The sequence below is a fragment of the Laccaria bicolor genome, genomic scaffold, assembly GCF_000143565.1.
Source record: "Laccaria bicolor S238N-H82 LACBIscaffold_58 genomic scaffold, whole genome shotgun sequence".
Classification (NCBI taxonomy): domain Eukaryota; kingdom Fungi; phylum Basidiomycota; class Agaricomycetes; order Agaricales; family Hydnangiaceae; genus Laccaria; species Laccaria bicolor.
In genome coordinates this window covers 203125-221677 of record NW_001889929.1, presented here as the reverse complement: position 1 = coordinate 221677, position 18553 = coordinate 203125, and the positions used below count along the sequence as shown (strand labels likewise).

The window sequence follows — 18553 nt, the reverse complement described above, 5'->3', positions numbered from 1 at the left end:
AATCTTTGTTTGCCGCAAAGACGGAAATTCGCGATAACATTGCACTCTTTTGCGAAAGCTTTTGGTATAATTTACAGAGGTAAGTCGACAGCGGGTATCGCGGAGGCACAAGAAAGCAAAATATGATGGAACAGTATGCTACTAATAGGGCAGACAATGGTATGGGGTATAGATGCGGAATCACCGACGTACGTATGGGGGAGATGTGAGGTGAGAATTTAAACAAGAAAGCGGATAAATCTTTTAGATCGTTCAGCAGATACTGAAATCGTTGCGCAACAAGCTTTTAGGTTCAAGAACGTCTTGGTGGTTTACCAGTGACCCCTCTGGACAGCGTCCTGGTCTAAACCAATTTCTAACCATGGGTCAACCCCGTCAACGGGTCCATCATTTTCGCCGAGGCCGGCGAATCCAACACGAGCATAAACTTTTGCAGCTGGGTTGTCATGACCAACGAAAAGCACCACCCACTCTTTTTCCTTCAAGAGTCTGTCAAATATTATGTCAGTCTCGGCTCGACGGGCGGACGAAAACCAGACTCACTGATCGCAGACGCGTCGCACCAGGCGTTCAGCGCAACCCATTCGACGATATTTCTCAGACGTGAACACCTTGGTGATCGTGGCCACCGTTGCGCTGTTCCTGGTAAAGGCGGCGATGCAGGCGATTCCGCGTTTGTTGCCCTGAGTAACTTCATGGACCCAGATGAGGTTTTGTTTAATCAGGTAAGCAGCCTCTTCGAACGCTCTATCTCTTGTCAAGATGAAGGGTGGCTAGGTACACAGCGGTCAATATTTGATGTCCATCCAGAGGAGGAAAGGCACTCACAGAGGTCAGTCCAAACTCGAAACAAAGATCTCCTACTTGCTCGATATCTTCCATTCTCGCAGGGCGCATGGAATAGGCTGCGTTCTGTGTTGCCTGGCGGCGAGAAAGCGTACGCCGGCTGCAAAAGCTGATCTTGGCCGCGTAGTAGTACGGGTCTGGCGCATGAAGCTCGACACCCGTGAGGTTCGTCCAAATGTCGATGAAGAGATGTGCTATAATTTCGGGCGCAAACACGGAGTACACCCGCTCCACGGGCACGACCTCGTGCAAGACTTCCGCGAGAAACTGGAGGCGAGGGATAAGGTATGTTGCATTAAGGGCGGAATATTTGTGGGTAGTGAAGATGAATATAGGGTAGGTGCCCATACGCCCGTTGTTGGTGCACGACAAGACAAACTCCACAGTCAAAGCGGGGTTGTCCTGTTCGTAGAACACAAGCCACCTTTGGTTTGGAATTACAACTCCCTTTCTCTCAGCTGCGAGGGACGTTAGGAGAGCAGGGAGGATGACGTTTGCGTTGACAGCGTGGGCTTCGAGGGTATCCCAAACCTCGCTTGGTAGTTCGCTTGCCCTGGTGAATACCTCTACTCCGGGACCTGATAACGTGGAGGGGACTGGCATGGTGCGTGTGCAGAGAAGAAGAAAGGATTGGTGTTGGGAGCAGGAGGCTTTGAAGGGGTAGAAGTGGAGATATGGAGGGTTTTATATACAAGCAAGCCATAAGGTGGTAATTAGAAAGGTTGCAGTGTTGAGTTTTCCTACATATCAGGATAGGTGTAAAGCCATTCCGGTCCAATTGCGAATGGCATGCCAAGAATGAGTTGTTTACACCAGCAAATCTTGTAACCGATCAGCCATGCATGACTGCATTGTGACTGCGCATACAACTCCCAAGAAGGAATGCCAGCCCTGCTAGTGCGTTTCACGGTGCGGCTCTTGCGTTTGTGTACTTTCATGCGTGATTTACAGCCCAACAGCTTTTCGAACGGCGGTCATGATTGGGCCGCCGAGAATGTAGAAATCTTTTTTCGTCCCCACGCGCCGCTATTGGTTACTTCTCGGAGAAACGAAACGAGTCAGAATGACACGGATTCTGAGGCGTACTAGGAGGAGAGAGGTGTGTTCCGGAAGAAGCCAATCTAATCATGATCGGGGCGGATTTATGAGGAGGGATGCGGTGCCGTGAGTCAGCCGGGTGGAAGCGTAGTGATTACAGGCCTTGAACTGATCGATTCGCCTAGGATATTCCCTGTGGAATAAAGAAAGCTATCGTTTCCTGATACGTTGAGCAGGAAAACCTACATAAGTAGCACCTTTCGCGGAAGCAAAATTCACGATTAAAGATCAATTAAATGTTACTGTGATCGCCGGTCGCCACGTGCGTAGCTTGATTAGTAGTATGATTACTGCCCGATCCTGCCCGATCCAAAATTACATCTTTCAACATCCCGCATTCAGCGAATTGAAATTTTGACATTGAAGTGGACTTTCAATTTTTTAAAACGGAATTATCTCACAAACGGGAAGGATAGAGCTTTGCAGCCAGTAAAAGACACTCAACAACCTGACGTCCATTTTACAACCGAGTCACACCCATGTTAATTGATACTATGAACCAATTACTACGCTACTCAAACTGGGACGTCCACATTTGTTCAACTGTACAACAAGAAAATAGGGGGCCAGGGGTGCATGGAATACTATCTCGATCACCGGTGTACCTTTCCTGCGAATGTACGTAGTGTCAATGAAAAAAGACCCAACTCCTTCGCCAAAGTTCAAACGCGTCGCCCGACGCCCATTGATTGGCATAAACAAATTCAGACACGTCTTCTTTAGGTGTGAACTCAGATGTTTGACCGAGATCCCCTTCTGGTGGCTTTTCAACCGCGGAGTATTGTTACATTGAATACATTCTCTTTAGTCCGTTCTTGTAATTATTCCGGCGCAGTTGGGACGATGAGGTTTAGGTTCAACGTTGTCACTTATAATTTTACCAAAGCTCGGAGACGACGCGATGACTCAGACTGGACTTTTTTAAAACCTGGATGAACGAACTGCACAGTGAGCGTTCGGCACCGAGCCAGCTTGAGTTGCGCAAAGATACCCGCGAAGCTGTAGTTTGGATTTTTCATGACTTTTCGGAGATGTCCAGGAAATTTTCTTAGCGTAATATAATACAAGACGACATTTATGTAAGTCACCGCACATGATTAGCGTTTTATGTAGATATATATAACTTGCACCTCAACAGCTTTAGCATGCTTCTAGGGTACTTTCGGAAACGAGAAATCTACACATGCGCACCAAAGCAAGCGCTGTCTATTCGTGTAGCGTTTCCAATAGCAAGTACAGGACGGTCGGTGCCTTCAAAATGGTTGTCGACAATGTCCCACGCCCGTCAAACCGTCAAGATGTCATGGTTTCGACGCAACGTCCCAACATCAAGGTAATATGTCCGCTTGTCCTGTCCATCCCATTGTAGACCATTGCGAGCTCCAAACATCGTGAACTACCGGGCTTGGTTCCCCGCATATGATAGCTCCAGTTTAACGGTTGTGCGCATGCGGGTTCCTTGACTTGATACCTTATGTCTGGGTCGTCCTCCTGGACCTTGATAACAGCGGATGAGCTCCGTTCCCTAGATAAGTGGGCCGCCCCATTGGACACCATGAAGAACGTGAATATAAACCGCCAATGGCAATGTACAATTGAGCGATCTCGACAGCAGCGGTGAACATTCTCCCTGTGGCGTCGAGTTCCATTCTTCGTATCCTGATCTGTCAAGAAAGAGTAAATGACATGCAGGTAAAGTTATGTTTTTAGGCTCGGCTTTCGGTTCCACAGCCATGAACCTTCGATTGGGCAGGGAACCGGTGTGTAGCGGGATGTATGAGAGATGTCACATCTACAGGTGGAGCTTCCGCAGAGAAAAAATATTGGTCACGCACTCGGTAGCAGTCGGTAGTCCCAGTGACCTTGAAGTGGCGACAAAAGCTAGTTTTCACCGAAGGACCTTCCAGAAAATCGGAGTAGGGTGCCTCCGATGGAGGTCGGAGGTTTGGAGCATCAGACATCGAGTTATTCCAAATTAGCGCCCTGGCGTCATGACTCGACGTGTCTTGGAAAGTGGTATTTTCTGATATCAGAGGGGCTGCGCGCACAGACTAATCGCTTGATTGGACGCAAGGTTAGGCCTATCGAGCACAGGTTGATCAAGTGCGTTCACCGTGCGTGCCGGGTGACGCGGCAAAGTCTTGTCATTTCTTCGCCATATCTAGCGCCGGTGGTTAGTATCGTGATGACCAGTGCGACAACGAACGATATCGTGGTTTGTGTGAGTTGGTGGTGTCATTATGTCAGGGTTGAAAATTATCAGAGCTTGAAGGGTGAAATGATGAAAAAAAATTGAGCAGCTTGAGCGACGCAAATGTCCCGCAGTGGAAGTAAAAAACATCAACACGAGGCGTCAACGAGGTGCGACGATGAGAGCTGTGTTTAGAGCCTCCCCCTTGAAGCAAATACCGTCTTCATTTCCGACGTCAGTGCGTGGACAATGTTCACAGTTCGGCCAGAATTTTTTTTCCAATCGTTGTTACGAGTTGTTGCTCATGTACAATAAGCGCCAAAGATGTGTCGATCTCGCCGCTCAAGGTGGTGGGCTAGTCACACCTTGTAGAGCATTTCACCGCATCCGCGGGGGTTGGGAGGGGCAAATATGGATCTTGGATGTGTTTCGCTCATCGTTTCATACGACCTGGGGCTAGATTTGGTTGATGAATATGCAGCTGCATTCTTGAACCAGGGTTTTCAGGGATGTTCTTGATGTACTGGCGAGGTCCAAGGATATACCCCCTTGGGTATGCGATGCCTTTCCGCTTGTAAGCGATTCTTAAAAAGTTATAACGAATGGAGGTGGTAGGTAGCATGTGGTCACAATACAAGAACAAATCATCATGGTAACAGCAACTCCACTGTATTCGAGTCAAGTTTCTTCAAATTTTGGCGCTGGTCGGCGCTCAAACGCCTGGGTTTTCCTTTCGCTTTCTCAGCTCCTCTCAGCAATGTTGAAATGAATAAAATCCAAGCAAGTTACGTCGAGGTGCACAAGAAGGTCGACGACGTGACGAATTTGGTCAACAGCGGTCGGTGCCTCAATCACCCTCGGAAATCCCGCCACGTTCTTGTTCAAAATCCAACCAAGAATTCAAGCCTCATTGGACCTTGCATCTTACCGAGTATTCATTCGTCTCGAAGATGTCTTATACCACCAAAGTCGTACCGCTAGATAATCCAGCGATACGTGTCCTAGACGCCTGCGATCCAGGTCGTGGTATTCTCATTTCTCACTTGGACACGTCGCCAATCAAACTGAAGATGTACGTGTCCAGGATCTACATCCCTCAAGCCAATCATGCTAGCCTGTTACTCATCAGTGTTCACGCAGAATAGCGTTCACAAGCCCGCTCCTTATGTACATCGTGCTTACTGCAATTATGGTCTGGCGAGCAAGCAAAAGCTTCTCCGTCATTCTCGCAATACTTTTGAATGACTTCTACGTAGCCCAACCCAAGTATGCGACCGAGGAAGGCACCATGAAGTGGATCTGGAAGTTTGCCGTCGCCGGAATCGATTATCACCTCATCAGATATGTCTTGTGGCCGCTTATTACCAAGTTTGCCACCACCCACTTATACCTTCGTCTTCGCCACGGTTTCCGCGAGACGGAAGTAGTATTCCGCGCTCCTACAGGCAGGCGTTACGAGCAGATAATGTCCCTTCCGCCAGACCAATGTAAGCACGCTTGGGACCAAGCCCTAATGCAAGCCACGAACAAGCACTTCCTCAGGAGCAACACAGGATTCAACACTAGATCCCCACCCTGGAATCTTTGCTACCTCGCATCAGCACACGCATACGAGCTGGAAGCTCAAGGTGTATACGATCTCAAAAACTGGGAAATAAGTGTTTGGCACAAGAATTCGGATCAACGGTGGACACTTTGGGAGGCTTGGAAACTTGGCGATTCAGCAGAACAAGCAAAAACATTTGAGGTTATCAAGGTCCGTTCATTTTTTCGAACATCGTGGACGAAATTGAACCTCTTTTTTTAGACGAGGCTGAAGGATCAAGGGAAATTGGAGTTTCTTGCGAAATGGGACGCTATCGTGACTCAATACACAAATGAAAACGAGGAAGGCAAAGCAGCGCTCACACAGGGGCTGAACAATCTTTTTACGCAGGAGGGTCTTGACCTCGCGGTTCTTTGGGACGAAGCTGTGGCAGAAAGGGAGGAGACGCCTTGACCGCCGGGGATTAGTGGTTCATTCCACATTGTCAGGAGATGAACATCGAAGGTCGAGACGACGTTCGAGCCAAGGTTTGGACAGGGACGATTGAAACACATTTACCCTGTCTGCAAACAAACGTCGAAATTGTGTTGGAAAAGTTATGCCCAGAACCATACTTCTTTATACCCCGTTTTGAACTAAGTGAGTTGATGTGCTACGAAACGGTTTGAACAGGAATACATTGTACCCTGTCTGTAAACAAACGTCGATACTTATTGTGTTGGAAATCCGAAAACTTATGCCCGAAATCATACTTCTTTATACCCCGTTTCACATAAACTTCAGTTCATGTTCTACGAAACAGCGAGTAACACGTATTACGGTCAGTCGCGACCGACCTGTCACCTCATCTCGGAGCCCACTTATCTACAAATCCACCCAATCGCCTCTTCGTCTTACCATCTGGATTCAACAAATTCTTTTCATATTCCTTCTGCAGTCTCACTACCGCAGCTTGCAACTCCTCCGCCTTGACGCCACCATTATGCCTCAACGCTTCAAGGGGTGGAGGAAATGTAAATGGCAAGGATGTGTTCATGGGGGAGTGAGCGTAAATCGCTGATAGCAGGGGATGGTGGCGTCGAGGCCTGAAATCAGTAGATCAGTTATCTGTGCTGGACTAAGAAAGAAGACATACAAAGCAGTGAGAGAAGGCAGGAGCCGTTCTTGGACCCAGAGCTCTCCCTCCCCTTGCAGGGTACGTGCTCGATCAACAAGGTATTCCAGTTCGGCTAGAACATCTGCACGGTTCAGAACTACAAGTAGCGGAGCGTCCGGGGCTCGTAGATCTATTAGGAATATGTTAAAGAGGCTACCTCCAAGACTGCGATAAATTCGTACCCTTGAGTTCTTTGAAGAGCTTCACCAACTCTCGCTCCATGACATCGTCTTCGTCTTCAGCTACTCCTTTCTGGATCATACTTTCTCGCCGGGTGTTCACGTCGGCGTCCTCCAGCAGGTCTTCAAGCTCTTCCGCTAAAGTACGGAGAAGGACTTCCGCCTCCCTCGCATGGCTGGTACTCATTGAGAGAGACTCATGCAGATCTTCCAAGGGCGCTAGAACGCGGGGGCCAAGCAAAGCCAGAGCCTATCCACAATTAGAATGACGAACTGATTTTCTTATCTGATATATAACATACCTCATCCAAAGCATCGCTGCGGGTTTGCAACATAGCAGCTTGATCGAGAGCCCATGCATGCACCAATTCTGTGTAAACATCCACCTCCACCTCTTCTTCATTCTCTACCCTCTCCGAAATACCAACCATCACATCTACCCCAGACTCTACTTGTTCACACAACTTCTCCAATTCATACAGAAAAGCCGAATCTTCGCAGTCGAGATTAGCTTTGATGTTCTCAATCGAGGCTTCGAGACGTTGAGCTTCAGATTGAAGTTCCCCAATTTCTGGGAGTTTCTTCCGTGTACCTGTCTCTTGGTAGTGCGATAGGTCTCCAATGATAGTAGCGCGAGTGTCTGCTAGGGAGCTGAGGGTTAACGTCGCAGTCGAGGCTGGGGATGTGGTTGTGTCAAAACGTGTCGCGGTGGGAGTTATGTCCCCTAAGGAACATATTATTGGTGCATTGGCTATGTTGTAAAGAATGTTATACGTACCGTTCGTATTTTGAACCTCAGACGAATTGTGATTCAAAGCATCCAAGAGTGCAAGTGCACGAGCCTTGGTAGATGCAATGGAATTGTCTGCCTGTCATCAATCCGGTTAACACGAAGATGGGAGAGAAGAGGAGGGAACTTCACTTTCAAGGAAAGCTCACCCAACACGTCCGTCTCTATCTCTATCTGAGAATTAATATCCTTGATGCTTGACTGCAGTGTTTTGAGCGTCTGGCTCATCTTCTGCGAGGCCTTTCTTTCAAAAGGCCACTCTTAGTACACCGCTAAAAGCGTTGCGTTGAGCAACCTCACTTGGCTTGTACGAGCCTGATTTTCAAATGATCAGACTCTTGCTGAAGGAGTTCGGTTTCATTATTCATGTACTCTGCACGCTTCCTAAGGATCGAAGGCGAAAGTCAGTACCGACGCGTCATTCAAAACAGTTTTCAACATACTTGAGATGAGAGGGCGGCAAGTAGTCTGCCGGGGCCATAATGTCACCATCGTCCGAGTCCAATATTCCATCCTTGACATGAGCGAGACTAGTCTTTATGCATAAGCTGCGTTCCACTAAAACGATAATGAACGCACATTTTGAGCTCCTCGTCCTCAAGCGCAACATCGCGCAGAGCAGCTCGATGTCGGATTTCAAGATCATCATTACCGTTGGCGGCTTCTAAGTCTAATTGCGCCACAAGCCAGTTGATCAGTAATTTGCCAGAAGTGATATCATTTGCCCATTCGATGTCAGATGGATTGACGCGTGGGCCGCCAAGATTTGAAACAATGGACGTGAGGGTCGTGGTGGGAGAGGCGGTGTCGGACATGATGGTGTTGAGCAGGACGCGTCGTTGAGCCCAGATTGAGCCAAATACGCGTTGACTGTGGCTCCTTCACCGCTGGACTCACCTTGGATTCACCTGTTCGCCTCCCCAAGATGAAGATTGCTTCAATATCATCCATGATGATCCCGCAGCCTTTCACGTCAAGCGTGTTGAAATTGACCGCATTTCGGGCCTAACTTGCAACGTGTTTCTTACACAGAACCTGAAATCCACAAGGAACCTGATTTCATAGCTGACTATATTGCACAGGTTCTCATCATGACATCTAGAACGGCGTCTTCCAAAGGACTAGCAGGGACTAGCATGATGACAGCTTAAATTTGGCGGGTCCTCGTGTTGAGGACAGATGGAACGTGTTCTCCTCAATCTCTGCGATAACCGATCCGCGCGTTTTCACATTGCTCCATTCCCTGCCTCGATGCAACCTCCTGGCACTTCATTGATAAACTTCCTTGGTCAACATGGCCTCACCCCCCATCGTTCTCCTCCTCATCGTCTGTGCTCATCCCAGACCTACTTTTGTTCTACTACGCCACATTTGTTTCTTCGTTCTATCTATTTGACATAGAAAACGACCACCATGAGCAGCACTCCTCCCAAGCAAGGCAGGTGGTCCCGCATGGGGAACGCCATGAAGCGCACCCCCTCGATGTTAGTTCCCTCGAACGCTAGCATCAAGTCCAAGTCCGGTTCTCCTCCACCCCCAGCTACTCCTCCCCCAACTACCCCCCCTGCGGCAAGGATCTCATCAGACCGCGACTCCGACACCGCCTCTATTGCCACCTCGAAAGAGAAGAAGGGGAGCATCCGGTCTCGCATGGGTAAGGCCATCAAACGTACCTCCTCAATGCTCACACCCGCCACTCCCCGCTCGTCCGGTTCGATTGATTCGATGGACACTAAAATTGACGTCAGCCCGGCTGTTCTCTCCCCACCCCCAACAGTGTCAACAGCGCCGCTAGTCAGCCCCATCGCAGAGTCGCCTGTTATTGTCCAACCGGCCTTTGCGTCCTTCTCCTCCCCTCCCCCTGAGCAGGCTCAGGCTGTCACGGTGTCCGGAACATCTGACGATCTCCCCCTTCCTCCCACTGACGATCTCGCTTCCGTCCCTGCAACAAGCACCGTGACTGACGAGCCAGAGGCCATGTCAGAATCCGATCTATCACCCCCAGTGCGGGCTGATGTGATCGCTCCTGAAACTGAGAAAGTCCAAGAGCCCGAAACTGAAAAAATCCAGCAGGTCGAGCCTGAGGATATCCCAGCTGCGCCCCAGATGCAGATAGAGCGATCTAATTCAACGTCGTCTTATGAGGTTGTTTCAGCCCCCCAGGAGGAAGAAGTCCAGTTGTCGTCCCAGGAAGAAGTTCAGCCTACACATCACGTAGATGTCCAACCTGAATCTCAGAATGAGGTTTCCCCAGCTGCGCCGAAGCAGGAGGAGGCGAAACCCGACGTACACGAGGAAGAGGAGAAGGAGGAGCAAAACGAACCCACTTTGACAGCAGAGAAGGTTGAGCCTACGGTTCTTGAAGAAGTCCCCGTCTTCATTGCGGTTGAAGAACCCCAAGTCGCTTCTCATGACGAGCAGAACATCCTACTGCCCACGGGCTCTTCTCTCGAACTCCCTAGCACACACCAGCCACCTGCTCTTAGCGACTTTGAAATAGATCTAGCCGAGGCACTCGCAGACGAGCCTGAGCACAGCACCAACGGGTCCGCCTCACTGCACGAGCCGGTCTCAAAAGCCCCAGTCGCACTCGAAATCGAGAAACCCAAACTCGAGATCATCCACCCCCTCTCCCCAGTGTTCCCATCTCACTCGCACCCGCTCTCCATCTCAGTTGCCAACTCCACTACGACCGCCACAACCGCGGTTACGGTGGCAGCGGAAACTGACCCTCTTCTGCCTCCTACGCAGGCTAACGGGTCTGCTGCGTATCCCCCAGGCACAAAATTGGGTTCGGGAGAGGCAACTAATAGCAGCAGCTCCAAAACTTCCTCGGCGCAGGGTGAGAAGCCATTCTTGGACAGGTTCATCGAGTGGCTTTGGAGTTGGATTCCTTGGGATGCGGTCGTTGTATGACTTCACGAGCGGTTCCATTCATAACGTCCTCTAACGATTGATTGACGTCTCCGCGTTCGATTCTTGCATTTTTTTCCCTTTCTTTTCTTACACGCTCATACACATGCATGTTTCATCACCCATCACATAGTATTTTGTCTCCAACATATGTATTCCTTTGTGCATTACACTGTCACGGCTGCACCCATATCTACTTTTATTCGATTATCGTTTATGCTACCCTGGTGGATCCCGGTTATCATGAGGCGGCTTGATCATCAACCAACCAACCGTGCATACGCAGTACTTGAAAATGAACAGTCCAGCCCATGTTTCGAGCTGCGCCATGTCAAATGAACTGATAGCAGGGCTCTTTATCAAGGTCGCAGTTACCGTCCGCAAAATTACGCATCTATCGCAATTTATCTGAAAGCAATCAAAAACCTAACCACCCCTCCAAAACTCAGGCTTCGACAGCAAAAACTCATTAACCCTCTTCAACATCGTCCGAGAAGGGTTCACATCAGGAACACTAGCAATGACCCACTCCAACCGCGTCCGGATCGTCTGTTTCGTTGCTGTCACCATCAACCAAATCAGCTCTAATCAGATAAGAGAAGAAAGCAGTAACGTACCCGGGAGCTGGACCGAAGCCCCATCCAACAGCTCCCCATGATCATCGAAAAGGAGCTGCAGCACCACCAACATGATCCCCACTGCCACGTCTCGAGCGTCGCTGTCGTTTTTTGGGATTGCTATGCAGACGGATTTGACGGTGAGGAGCCTGAGGCGGGACTTGATGAACGCCAGAGATGAAGGGAGGATGGTGGTAAAGAGATACGGCGTGTCGCCTTTCTTTTTCCGTTCGTGGTGTAGGGGGATGTAGAGACAGTTCACGTTGTTACGGGGAGTGGTATGTGAGGAAGTGAGAACTATGTAAGCCGTTCTAGAGGTGTTGGGTGTGGTCTCCTTAGAGTCGATTTCCACACAAACATTCAAAGTATCTTGCATGGGTATATCTGAGGTCCAGCACATCGCCAGTTTTCCAGAAACCTTTGATATTAAAATTGGCGGGTTATTACTCAGCGAAGATGAATTTGAGATCGTGGGCTGTTTAACGAGTTTCGCGACAAGCTCAGAAAGCTCGGAACGATCTGCGCTCAAGAGGGCATCATTGTGTGCCCAGAATAATTCCGGTGTGAGGCCCTTTTCATCTTCGTCAATACGGAGAAGAAAAGGTAGGTAGGGAAGACCGACCATGCCCCATAATTCATGATCGTCTCCCGATCCCTGGATGTACGAGAACCCACTGGCCCGCCTTTCCGTGCCTTGATCGACCTGCTTGGAGGCGGATACACATATAACGGGCAAGAAGCCGTCGGATACGGGAGAGCTGAAAAATGGGAAGGAGGTCGTTGATGGGGTAATCCAGAATGGACGAAGTGGGTGTGGTAGCACTGGGAGTTCAAATGAAGATGCCTTTTACAACGATAATTCAACGCGAAGATTCCACAGGGTGAAGATCAGCTCATACCACAAGTGCGCGAGCGAATCCATCGAGCTTGATCTCAATCTGATGATGTTCCTGTGCGCTGACCGCTCCTGGAGCGGTATATAATGAGGGATCCCATCCCTCGTTTACTTGTGGCAAGTCGGGATTGAGAAGGACCATAGCTCTGTTGATTACCGCACACCATATTGGTACGGTTTTCGAAAGGGCATCAGGGATACGTTTTCCTGAACGTGTAGAGTCGACTAGGATCATGCTATCGCGCCAATGCTATATCTGTTAACCTTGAAAGTTCACGGAATGACTCAGAGAACGAGACTGACCCATTGTGTTGAATAACGAGAGGAAGGAGGTGTAGGTTTGCTCGGCGAAGGTTGAAGCTCCAGTTTGAGAAATGGCCATCGGTAGATTTGAAGTACGCTGGTGTGTTTGCGGCCTTGATAAAAGTTAGATAGATGATGCTCTCCTTGGATAATCGAATATTCTGACTATGTTAGGGGCAGTGTACCATGCTCCACAACGAAGATTTGCTATAGCAATTGTCAGAATTTTTCGATATTCGGTGATTCAAAACGTACGCAACAAGGGAATTTGAGGATATGTTTCGTGTACTAGCTGAACAAAGTCAACATCCTCATCGATGGAGTGCAGGCGATTGTAGATGTCAAGAGACTCCTTGCGTAGGTATGCCAGAACATTTGTGTCTGGAGAGAGAGGCATTTACATAATCACGTGTTTACTTAGATTAGATCGACCTCTCCTCCAATTTTTCTACCAACGATGGAGTCACCATATACACCTCACAAATTCTACCTTCGCTCTCCAACACCCTCCCTTCCACCAACGATCATAGGCGCCCTCTTCCACCCGTCCATGATACCCCTCCTTCCCTCACCCTTGCCACTCGCCACACCCATCATCGCGAACCCCAACTTCGAAATAAAAGATGCCCCTCATAAAGGGTTCGCGATGTACGCAACCCGCGACATTCCCGAGGGAGGCCTAATTCACATCGAGCACCCCGTCTTCATCGTTCCCAACAAGCCTTTACCACGCGATCATGCGGGGTATGATCAAGTCGGAAGCCAACTGCCAAGACACGCGTTCCAAGAAATGATGACGATGGCCAATTGCCGGAGTAAACAAGACTGTCCAAGCCCAGTGGAGGGCATCGCGCGCACTAATGCTCTTTCGATCGAGTTGAAGTTCCCTCCGGAAATGGACGCGTATGGAGAGTCGGCGAAAAAGTACGGAGCTGCGTTCCTCATCCTCAATCGCGCGAATCACAGGTAGGTGTTCGTTCCACGTTGAGCAACATGCAGTAGTTAACCACTAGGTCTTATATAGTTGCGGTCCCAACGCAGCCATAAAATGGAACCTCCCAACACTAACAGCGTCAATGTACGCTCTCCGACCCATCCTCGCCGGCGAGGAAATAACAAAAACATACGTCGACCCCTCCCTCCCCCGCTCACAACGCATAGCCCACCTCCAAGAGAACTACGGCTTCACCTGCGACTGTCAATGGTGCAACCTACCCACTACATCCTCATCACTCGATTCAGACGCTACCCGCGCCGCCCTACGCATCCGCCTCCTCACCCACCCCTCATACCCAAAATGGAGCACGGACCTCGCCCGCGCGGACGACGTCGTTCTGAATTCCCATTTCGACGCCCTGCAGTTGATAGAGCAGGAAGGCATGCACGGGTTGCAGGGTATATACCTAGAGGAAATCGCCCTGTGCTATGCTATACTTGGAGACGAGGATCGATTTAGAATGTGGGCTGAACGCCTTGTCCGGAGGTGTAAAGTCGAGGATTCAAGGCTCGCTAATACTTTTGAGAGCTACCTTGATGATGTGAGAAGATTCAAGAGGTGGGCTTGGAGGAGGGTTCAGCGGAAACGTGAGTTTTCTATTTGCCCTCCCCCTTGCTTCAGGAAATATTTATTTCTTTGGCATAGAGATGCAAGGAAAGAAAGTGCGTATACTACCCCCTCTGGAGGACTTATTCTCGCCATTTTTATTAGAAGCGCAGGCATAGGATCCTGGGCTGGATGGAAATCTAACTTTGTAATCCATATACCGATATTTTCGTAGTCTCGATATATTGTAGATGTAGATAATTGTTTTTTGTACATCGCTAAATCGGTAGCCTCCCTCCTTCAATTCAACAATCCCTTTACCTCAAACTCCTTCACACTAGAATACACAATAATTTTAAATCTGGCCTCCATCCCCGGATTATACGTTGACGGGACAATCCAATACTTGCCTTTCGCGAGCGCAATTTGAGGCGTCGCTACCCCCGCGATACAGTCGTCGTACGCTCCTGACGTGGCCGTGTGCCGTAAGTTCGTGAGATTACATACTACAAAAGAAGAGGGAGAGGGAACAGGGTAAATTGTCACGTTCAGCGAAGTTGCCGTAGAGGGTTGCAAAAGTTGCAGTCGGATCCTAAGATTGGCGGTGTTCAATCAAGAAATAATAACAATACGAATCTGTGACAACATACTTGACCTGTGCCAAAGACGGCACCTCCAGTTCGAATCTCGGATTATTGGAATACCGGTCAAAACTCGGTCCTCCGGCTGCCGTACGCTCCTCCCTGAAAAGAGTCTTGGAAAAAGTGCAAGGTCAAAGTTTGAAACCACGCACCAGGCACCAAGGACAACTTTAGTATACATCCCCGCACCCTCTTGCGGAATCTCTTGAAGGTCGAAAGGAAACGAGCAGTCCACTTTCAGAGAAAAAGGCCCCATGTGATGTGACTCAAAAGCTGATGCGACGACCGTGTAATCTCCAGCTGTGAGCAGAAGCGATTCATTTTGAAATATGTTTTATGAGAATGTTAGAGCCTACGGGCAATGTCCTTAGCGATTCGCGCGAGACCATAGCTGTAGGCGCCAGAACTTGCAGCTATGTCTTTCTCGGAAAATCTGATGATCGTGGTTAAGAAAAGAGCCAGTGAGATCTCAAAAGAGAAACGTACTCGACAATCCGCTGCCCCTGCGACCAGACAGTCGCAACGTTTATCGGGACATCCTTACTTGCTTGGAGGGACAGTGTGGTCCTTGCCTTTCCCGAGGCATTCGATCCAACACGCGATTTCGGAGGATGAATACGGAGATGATATTGTGGATTAACCATGAAGGTAGGAAAGGTGCAGTTGCCCCCTGCATTTTTGCTCGTCCATCTACCATCAACCTGGTTGTATTTAGTCAGGGGAGGTCCAGCGGCAAATTGGGCAACTTGGATCGATTTACTTTTTTCGTATATGGAGGATCGGGGACGTTCTCGTCCCATGAAATGTCTATCGACGAATGCGAGTAAGCGGATAGCGAGAAACCGACCTCCCTTGCGTCGCCGTCGTAAGACCCCAGTATCGATAAGGCGCCCGAGCGTTGTGAGCTTGGAATACGAATCCGTCTCTATTTGGAGCTTCATCTAGAACAGCCGAAAAAAAATGTGGTTCTGCATGACCCACCAGGATGTGCGTACTGTTCGTGTACGTTCCCTGGACAGATAAGTAGAGTCCACAGGGTTCTATAAATTGATGGAACTAACCGTTGAAAGGGAATTTAATTGATTCATCGGTAGAACTGCCGGGAGAATATTGTCTTCGATCTCTATTCTGAGAGCGATAAAGTCCAAGTTGCGAGAGGTTTGAACTACGTGTCGTGTAAGGAGAACCCAAATCTCTTCTTCTGCGAGGCTAGTCGTGTTGAAATCCAGTCTAACATGGCGAGAGGCTAGCGGAAATTGGTAAGCGATGATGGAACACTTTAAGTGAAGAAAAAAGTTCGTACCGTCTTCTGTTGAGCCATTACGTTTCCACATTCTGAATCGTAGGATTTAATGAGACAAAAAATGCTCAGTCAGTTCATTTACGTACCCGTGAAACACCAGCGACTTTTGCCATCGAGCAGGGTCCCAACTGAGGTATATACCATCAAATGTATTCAGTACGTCAATCCAAGGAATCTTAAGTATCCCTACAGATGTCAGTTTGGAGGGAGGTCAAAGGGAAGATATGACCAACTTGATGGTTCTTGAATGTCACCAGTAGAACGCACCCAAGAGTCAAGGACAGTCAATTCCCTGCCTCCTTTCGTCTCCTGAACGTCTGTTGCAATGATTAATTTATTTGTGGAGGACATATGACACACCACTCACCAATCACAGCATAACTGTGTGACGGCAAGAGATTCACGTCCCGCCACTGAATATTATGGCTTGTCCCGGTACCCAGTGTAACGACGCACTGACCTGGAAAATGTCGTTAAACAAGTCTTAATAGAGTCGCTGGCAACTTTACCACTCGAGAAGCCAGTTTCGATCCGTGCCCAGGACTTTTCCCCTTCAAAATCCGATCTGAAATTTGGCATTTTCAAATAATAAATGGCAGGATATCCAGTTATTTTCTTACCTCTTAATTTCTATATGTTCCGGTATCCAACCAGCAAGTGAACTAGGGGGCCGTAAATTATATGTTAGAATGATGATGCCAATCGATACACACTGGAGATCTATACTCGAATTTCTATCCCATGTCAAAGTCAGAATATGTATTCAACAAAGCGGATGAAGGGACTTACGATCCAGGAAAGTCATATCCTCCCATTAGCTTCATATACTAGAAAGTTGGCTCAGAAATGACAAGGTCAATAGCAGCATTTTTACAAGCGAACTTACGCCTTTCTCTAGAAGGCTCGGCCACAGAGCTTCCGCAACCCCGCCACCCTTCCTTGGTTCGCCATGTGGAAAAACCGACATGCACATCAATGTTCCATCAACGGAGTCGTAAGGCAGCTTATCGTCGATCACTGTACACATATTCATGTTGCGCCCAGCAACACATAGATGATACAACTTACCAACCTATGTAACGCGGTGAACTGTTACGCAAAAACGAATATGCAAAGACCTACACGTCTCCAATCTCCGTTAAACAGAATCCTAACATCGTAACGGCCGTCGATAGTTCTGGCTTTGCATAAAGCGGATTCAGCGATCTAAAAGTCACAGGAGAGTTGTCGATATGTAATCGCGTAGAAATCGAAATAAACTTGCATTAGAGCCGAATCGGCGCGCATGTTCGAGGCAAACGGATATTGAGGCACACACGGAACAGTCTGTCACAATGTGCTGTAAAATATCTTGAGGGAGGATCTTGCGGAAGACTGATGCTGCTAACAAACTACCAGATGTCGATCCTGTTGATAGGGTTGGACGGCGCCAGACAGGAGAAACTTTCTGCTGTTCTGGTGATAACTTTGGTTGGCCATCAGGATCGCTAGGGCAGGACATATGAGATTCGGACGGATGGAAATGTTGGGTGAACGCACGTATACACAGTCGTCGTTGGTGCGGCGTGATGAATTGGGTCGTCCCAAAGTGAATAGACGAGACCATTGATAGATCCTCCCTTCTTCAGAACATAAAATTGTTCCTCTGAAAAGTGTCAGCATGATTTCCAAGTAAGTTAAGGCTCAAAACGCACGAGGAGAAAAATGGTTAATCCCGACAGGCGTTAATCTAAGCTCTGGTTGCGGCACACGACCATTATTAGCATTGTGCGAGCTTCCACCCTTTGATTTCTCGATGAACCCTTTGATTTTCTCAGCGCGTTCCAATGCCCTCTGCGCGTTTGCTTTCCATTTTGCTTTCTCTCTCTCTTGTTGAGTCGCAGAACGGCTCAAATGAAGAAATACTTCTGTCGCCTTGATATACAGTCCGAATGCTTGATCATAGTTTCTGGCGAGTTCCTCCTTTGTTGCCTTGTTATATAAAGCCTATTTCGAAGCGCCTTAGCGAAAGCTTGGCATGCAGGGATGAGACCCACCTCGGCATGATGAGCATCGGAGTTCACATCGCTCTTCGACATGAGTCCAAGCGCAACTTCAAGGGAACTTCACGATAATAAGCAAGTGCTTCTTATCGACTTGTGACAAGGATCAAGCTGTACTTTGGCTGGGCTCCTACGAATTCGGTGTTGGGCGAGATCAACCACGCTCAGGTGCGGCGGCCCTGTCCCGGGCCGAGAACACAAGATCTAGAACTCATGTTACAGCCAGAAATTTATTTGCACTAATACTGACTACCAACCTACTACGTACTGTACTCCTAGCCATCCAAAGGGCAGAACCGGAGAAAAAAACAAATATACAAGCTATAGGCACAGAAAATATTGGTGGGTTATATCGTTGGTTGGAGAAAACAAATCTAGTCAAAGCAACAGAGGGGGAAGCAGGAGTGGGGAGGGCGAAGGAGCTGACAGATAAAGTCCGTTGCTGGGTGAGAAGGTATCGCTCCTCCCACAGAACGGTAGTAAGGAATGT

At 48.7% G+C, this 18553-nt stretch overlaps 7 protein-coding genes across 7 annotated transcripts; 3 read left to right on the top strand and 4 right to left on the bottom strand.

Annotated features, from left to right (window-relative positions):
- Positions 1 to 311: 311 nt before the first annotated feature.
- On the bottom strand, positions 312 to 1449 carry LACBIDRAFT_313277 (uncharacterized protein; the record flags this gene model as incomplete). The annotated part of the gene is made up of 3 exons (XM_001888739.1): positions 312 to 489; positions 544 to 773; positions 829 to 1449. 3 exons carry the CDS (start codon positions 1447 to 1449, stop codon positions 312 to 314), a joined length of 1029 nt encoding a protein of 342 aa, XP_001888774.1.
- A 3851-nt stretch (positions 1450 to 5300) lies between these two features.
- LACBIDRAFT_313276 (uncharacterized protein) lies at positions 5301 to 6134 on the top strand (the record flags this gene model as incomplete). The annotated part of the gene is made up of 2 exons (XM_001888786.1): positions 5301 to 5891; positions 5943 to 6134. 2 exons carry the CDS (start codon positions 5301 to 5303, stop codon positions 6132 to 6134), a joined length of 783 nt encoding a protein of 260 aa, XP_001888821.1.
- Positions 6135 to 6449: 315 nt separating this feature from the next.
- LACBIDRAFT_295770 (uncharacterized protein) lies at positions 6450 to 8621 on the bottom strand (the record flags this gene model as incomplete). Its single annotated transcript, XM_001888738.1, has 10 exons — positions 6450 to 6472; positions 6579 to 6766; positions 6817 to 6967; positions 7020 to 7266; positions 7319 to 7740; positions 7795 to 7881; positions 7956 to 8050; positions 8107 to 8190; positions 8250 to 8336; positions 8386 to 8621. 10 exons carry the CDS (start codon positions 8619 to 8621, stop codon positions 6450 to 6452), a joined length of 1620 nt encoding a protein of 539 aa, XP_001888773.1.
- A 479-nt stretch (positions 8622 to 9100) lies between these two features.
- On the top strand, positions 9101 to 10940 carry LACBIDRAFT_295769 (uncharacterized protein; the record flags this gene model as incomplete). Its single annotated transcript, XM_001888785.1, has 2 exons — positions 9101 to 9133; positions 9208 to 10940. The coding sequence occupies 2 exons, from the start codon at positions 9101 to 9103 to the stop codon at positions 10720 to 10722; spliced, it is 1548 nt and encodes a 515-aa protein (XP_001888820.1). The 3' UTR covers positions 10723 to 10940.
- Positions 10941 to 11145: 205 nt separating this feature from the next.
- On the bottom strand, positions 11146 to 12931 carry LACBIDRAFT_313273 (uncharacterized protein; the record flags this gene model as incomplete). The annotated part of the gene is made up of 7 exons (XM_001888737.1): positions 11146 to 11279; positions 11337 to 11907; positions 11959 to 12180; positions 12236 to 12467; positions 12535 to 12647; positions 12701 to 12741; positions 12790 to 12931. 7 exons carry the CDS (start codon positions 12929 to 12931, stop codon positions 11146 to 11148), a joined length of 1455 nt encoding a protein of 484 aa, XP_001888772.1.
- Positions 12932 to 12991: 60 nt separating this feature from the next.
- LACBIDRAFT_313272 (uncharacterized protein) lies at positions 12992 to 14281 on the top strand (the record flags this gene model as incomplete). Its single annotated transcript, XM_001888784.1, has 4 exons — positions 12992 to 13500; positions 13559 to 14118; positions 14177 to 14193; positions 14243 to 14281. 4 exons carry the CDS (start codon positions 12992 to 12994, stop codon positions 14279 to 14281), a joined length of 1125 nt encoding a protein of 374 aa, XP_001888819.1.
- Positions 14282 to 14377: 96 nt separating this feature from the next.
- Positions 14378 to 18099, bottom strand: LACBIDRAFT_313271 (uncharacterized protein; the record flags this gene model as incomplete). The annotated part of the gene is made up of 22 exons (XM_001888736.1): positions 14378 to 14669; positions 14728 to 14820; positions 14871 to 15018; positions 15075 to 15151; positions 15205 to 15419; positions 15479 to 15643; positions 15700 to 15729; positions 15780 to 15964; positions 16022 to 16053; positions 16108 to 16207; positions 16255 to 16338; positions 16389 to 16481; positions 16531 to 16586; positions 16642 to 16755; positions 16811 to 16848; positions 16908 to 17038; positions 17090 to 17093; positions 17144 to 17227; positions 17286 to 17508; positions 17561 to 17666; positions 17716 to 18007; positions 18058 to 18099. The coding sequence occupies 22 exons, from the start codon at positions 18097 to 18099 to the stop codon at positions 14378 to 14380; spliced, it is 2604 nt and encodes an 867-aa protein (XP_001888771.1).
- Positions 18100 to 18553: the final 454 nt, after the last annotated feature.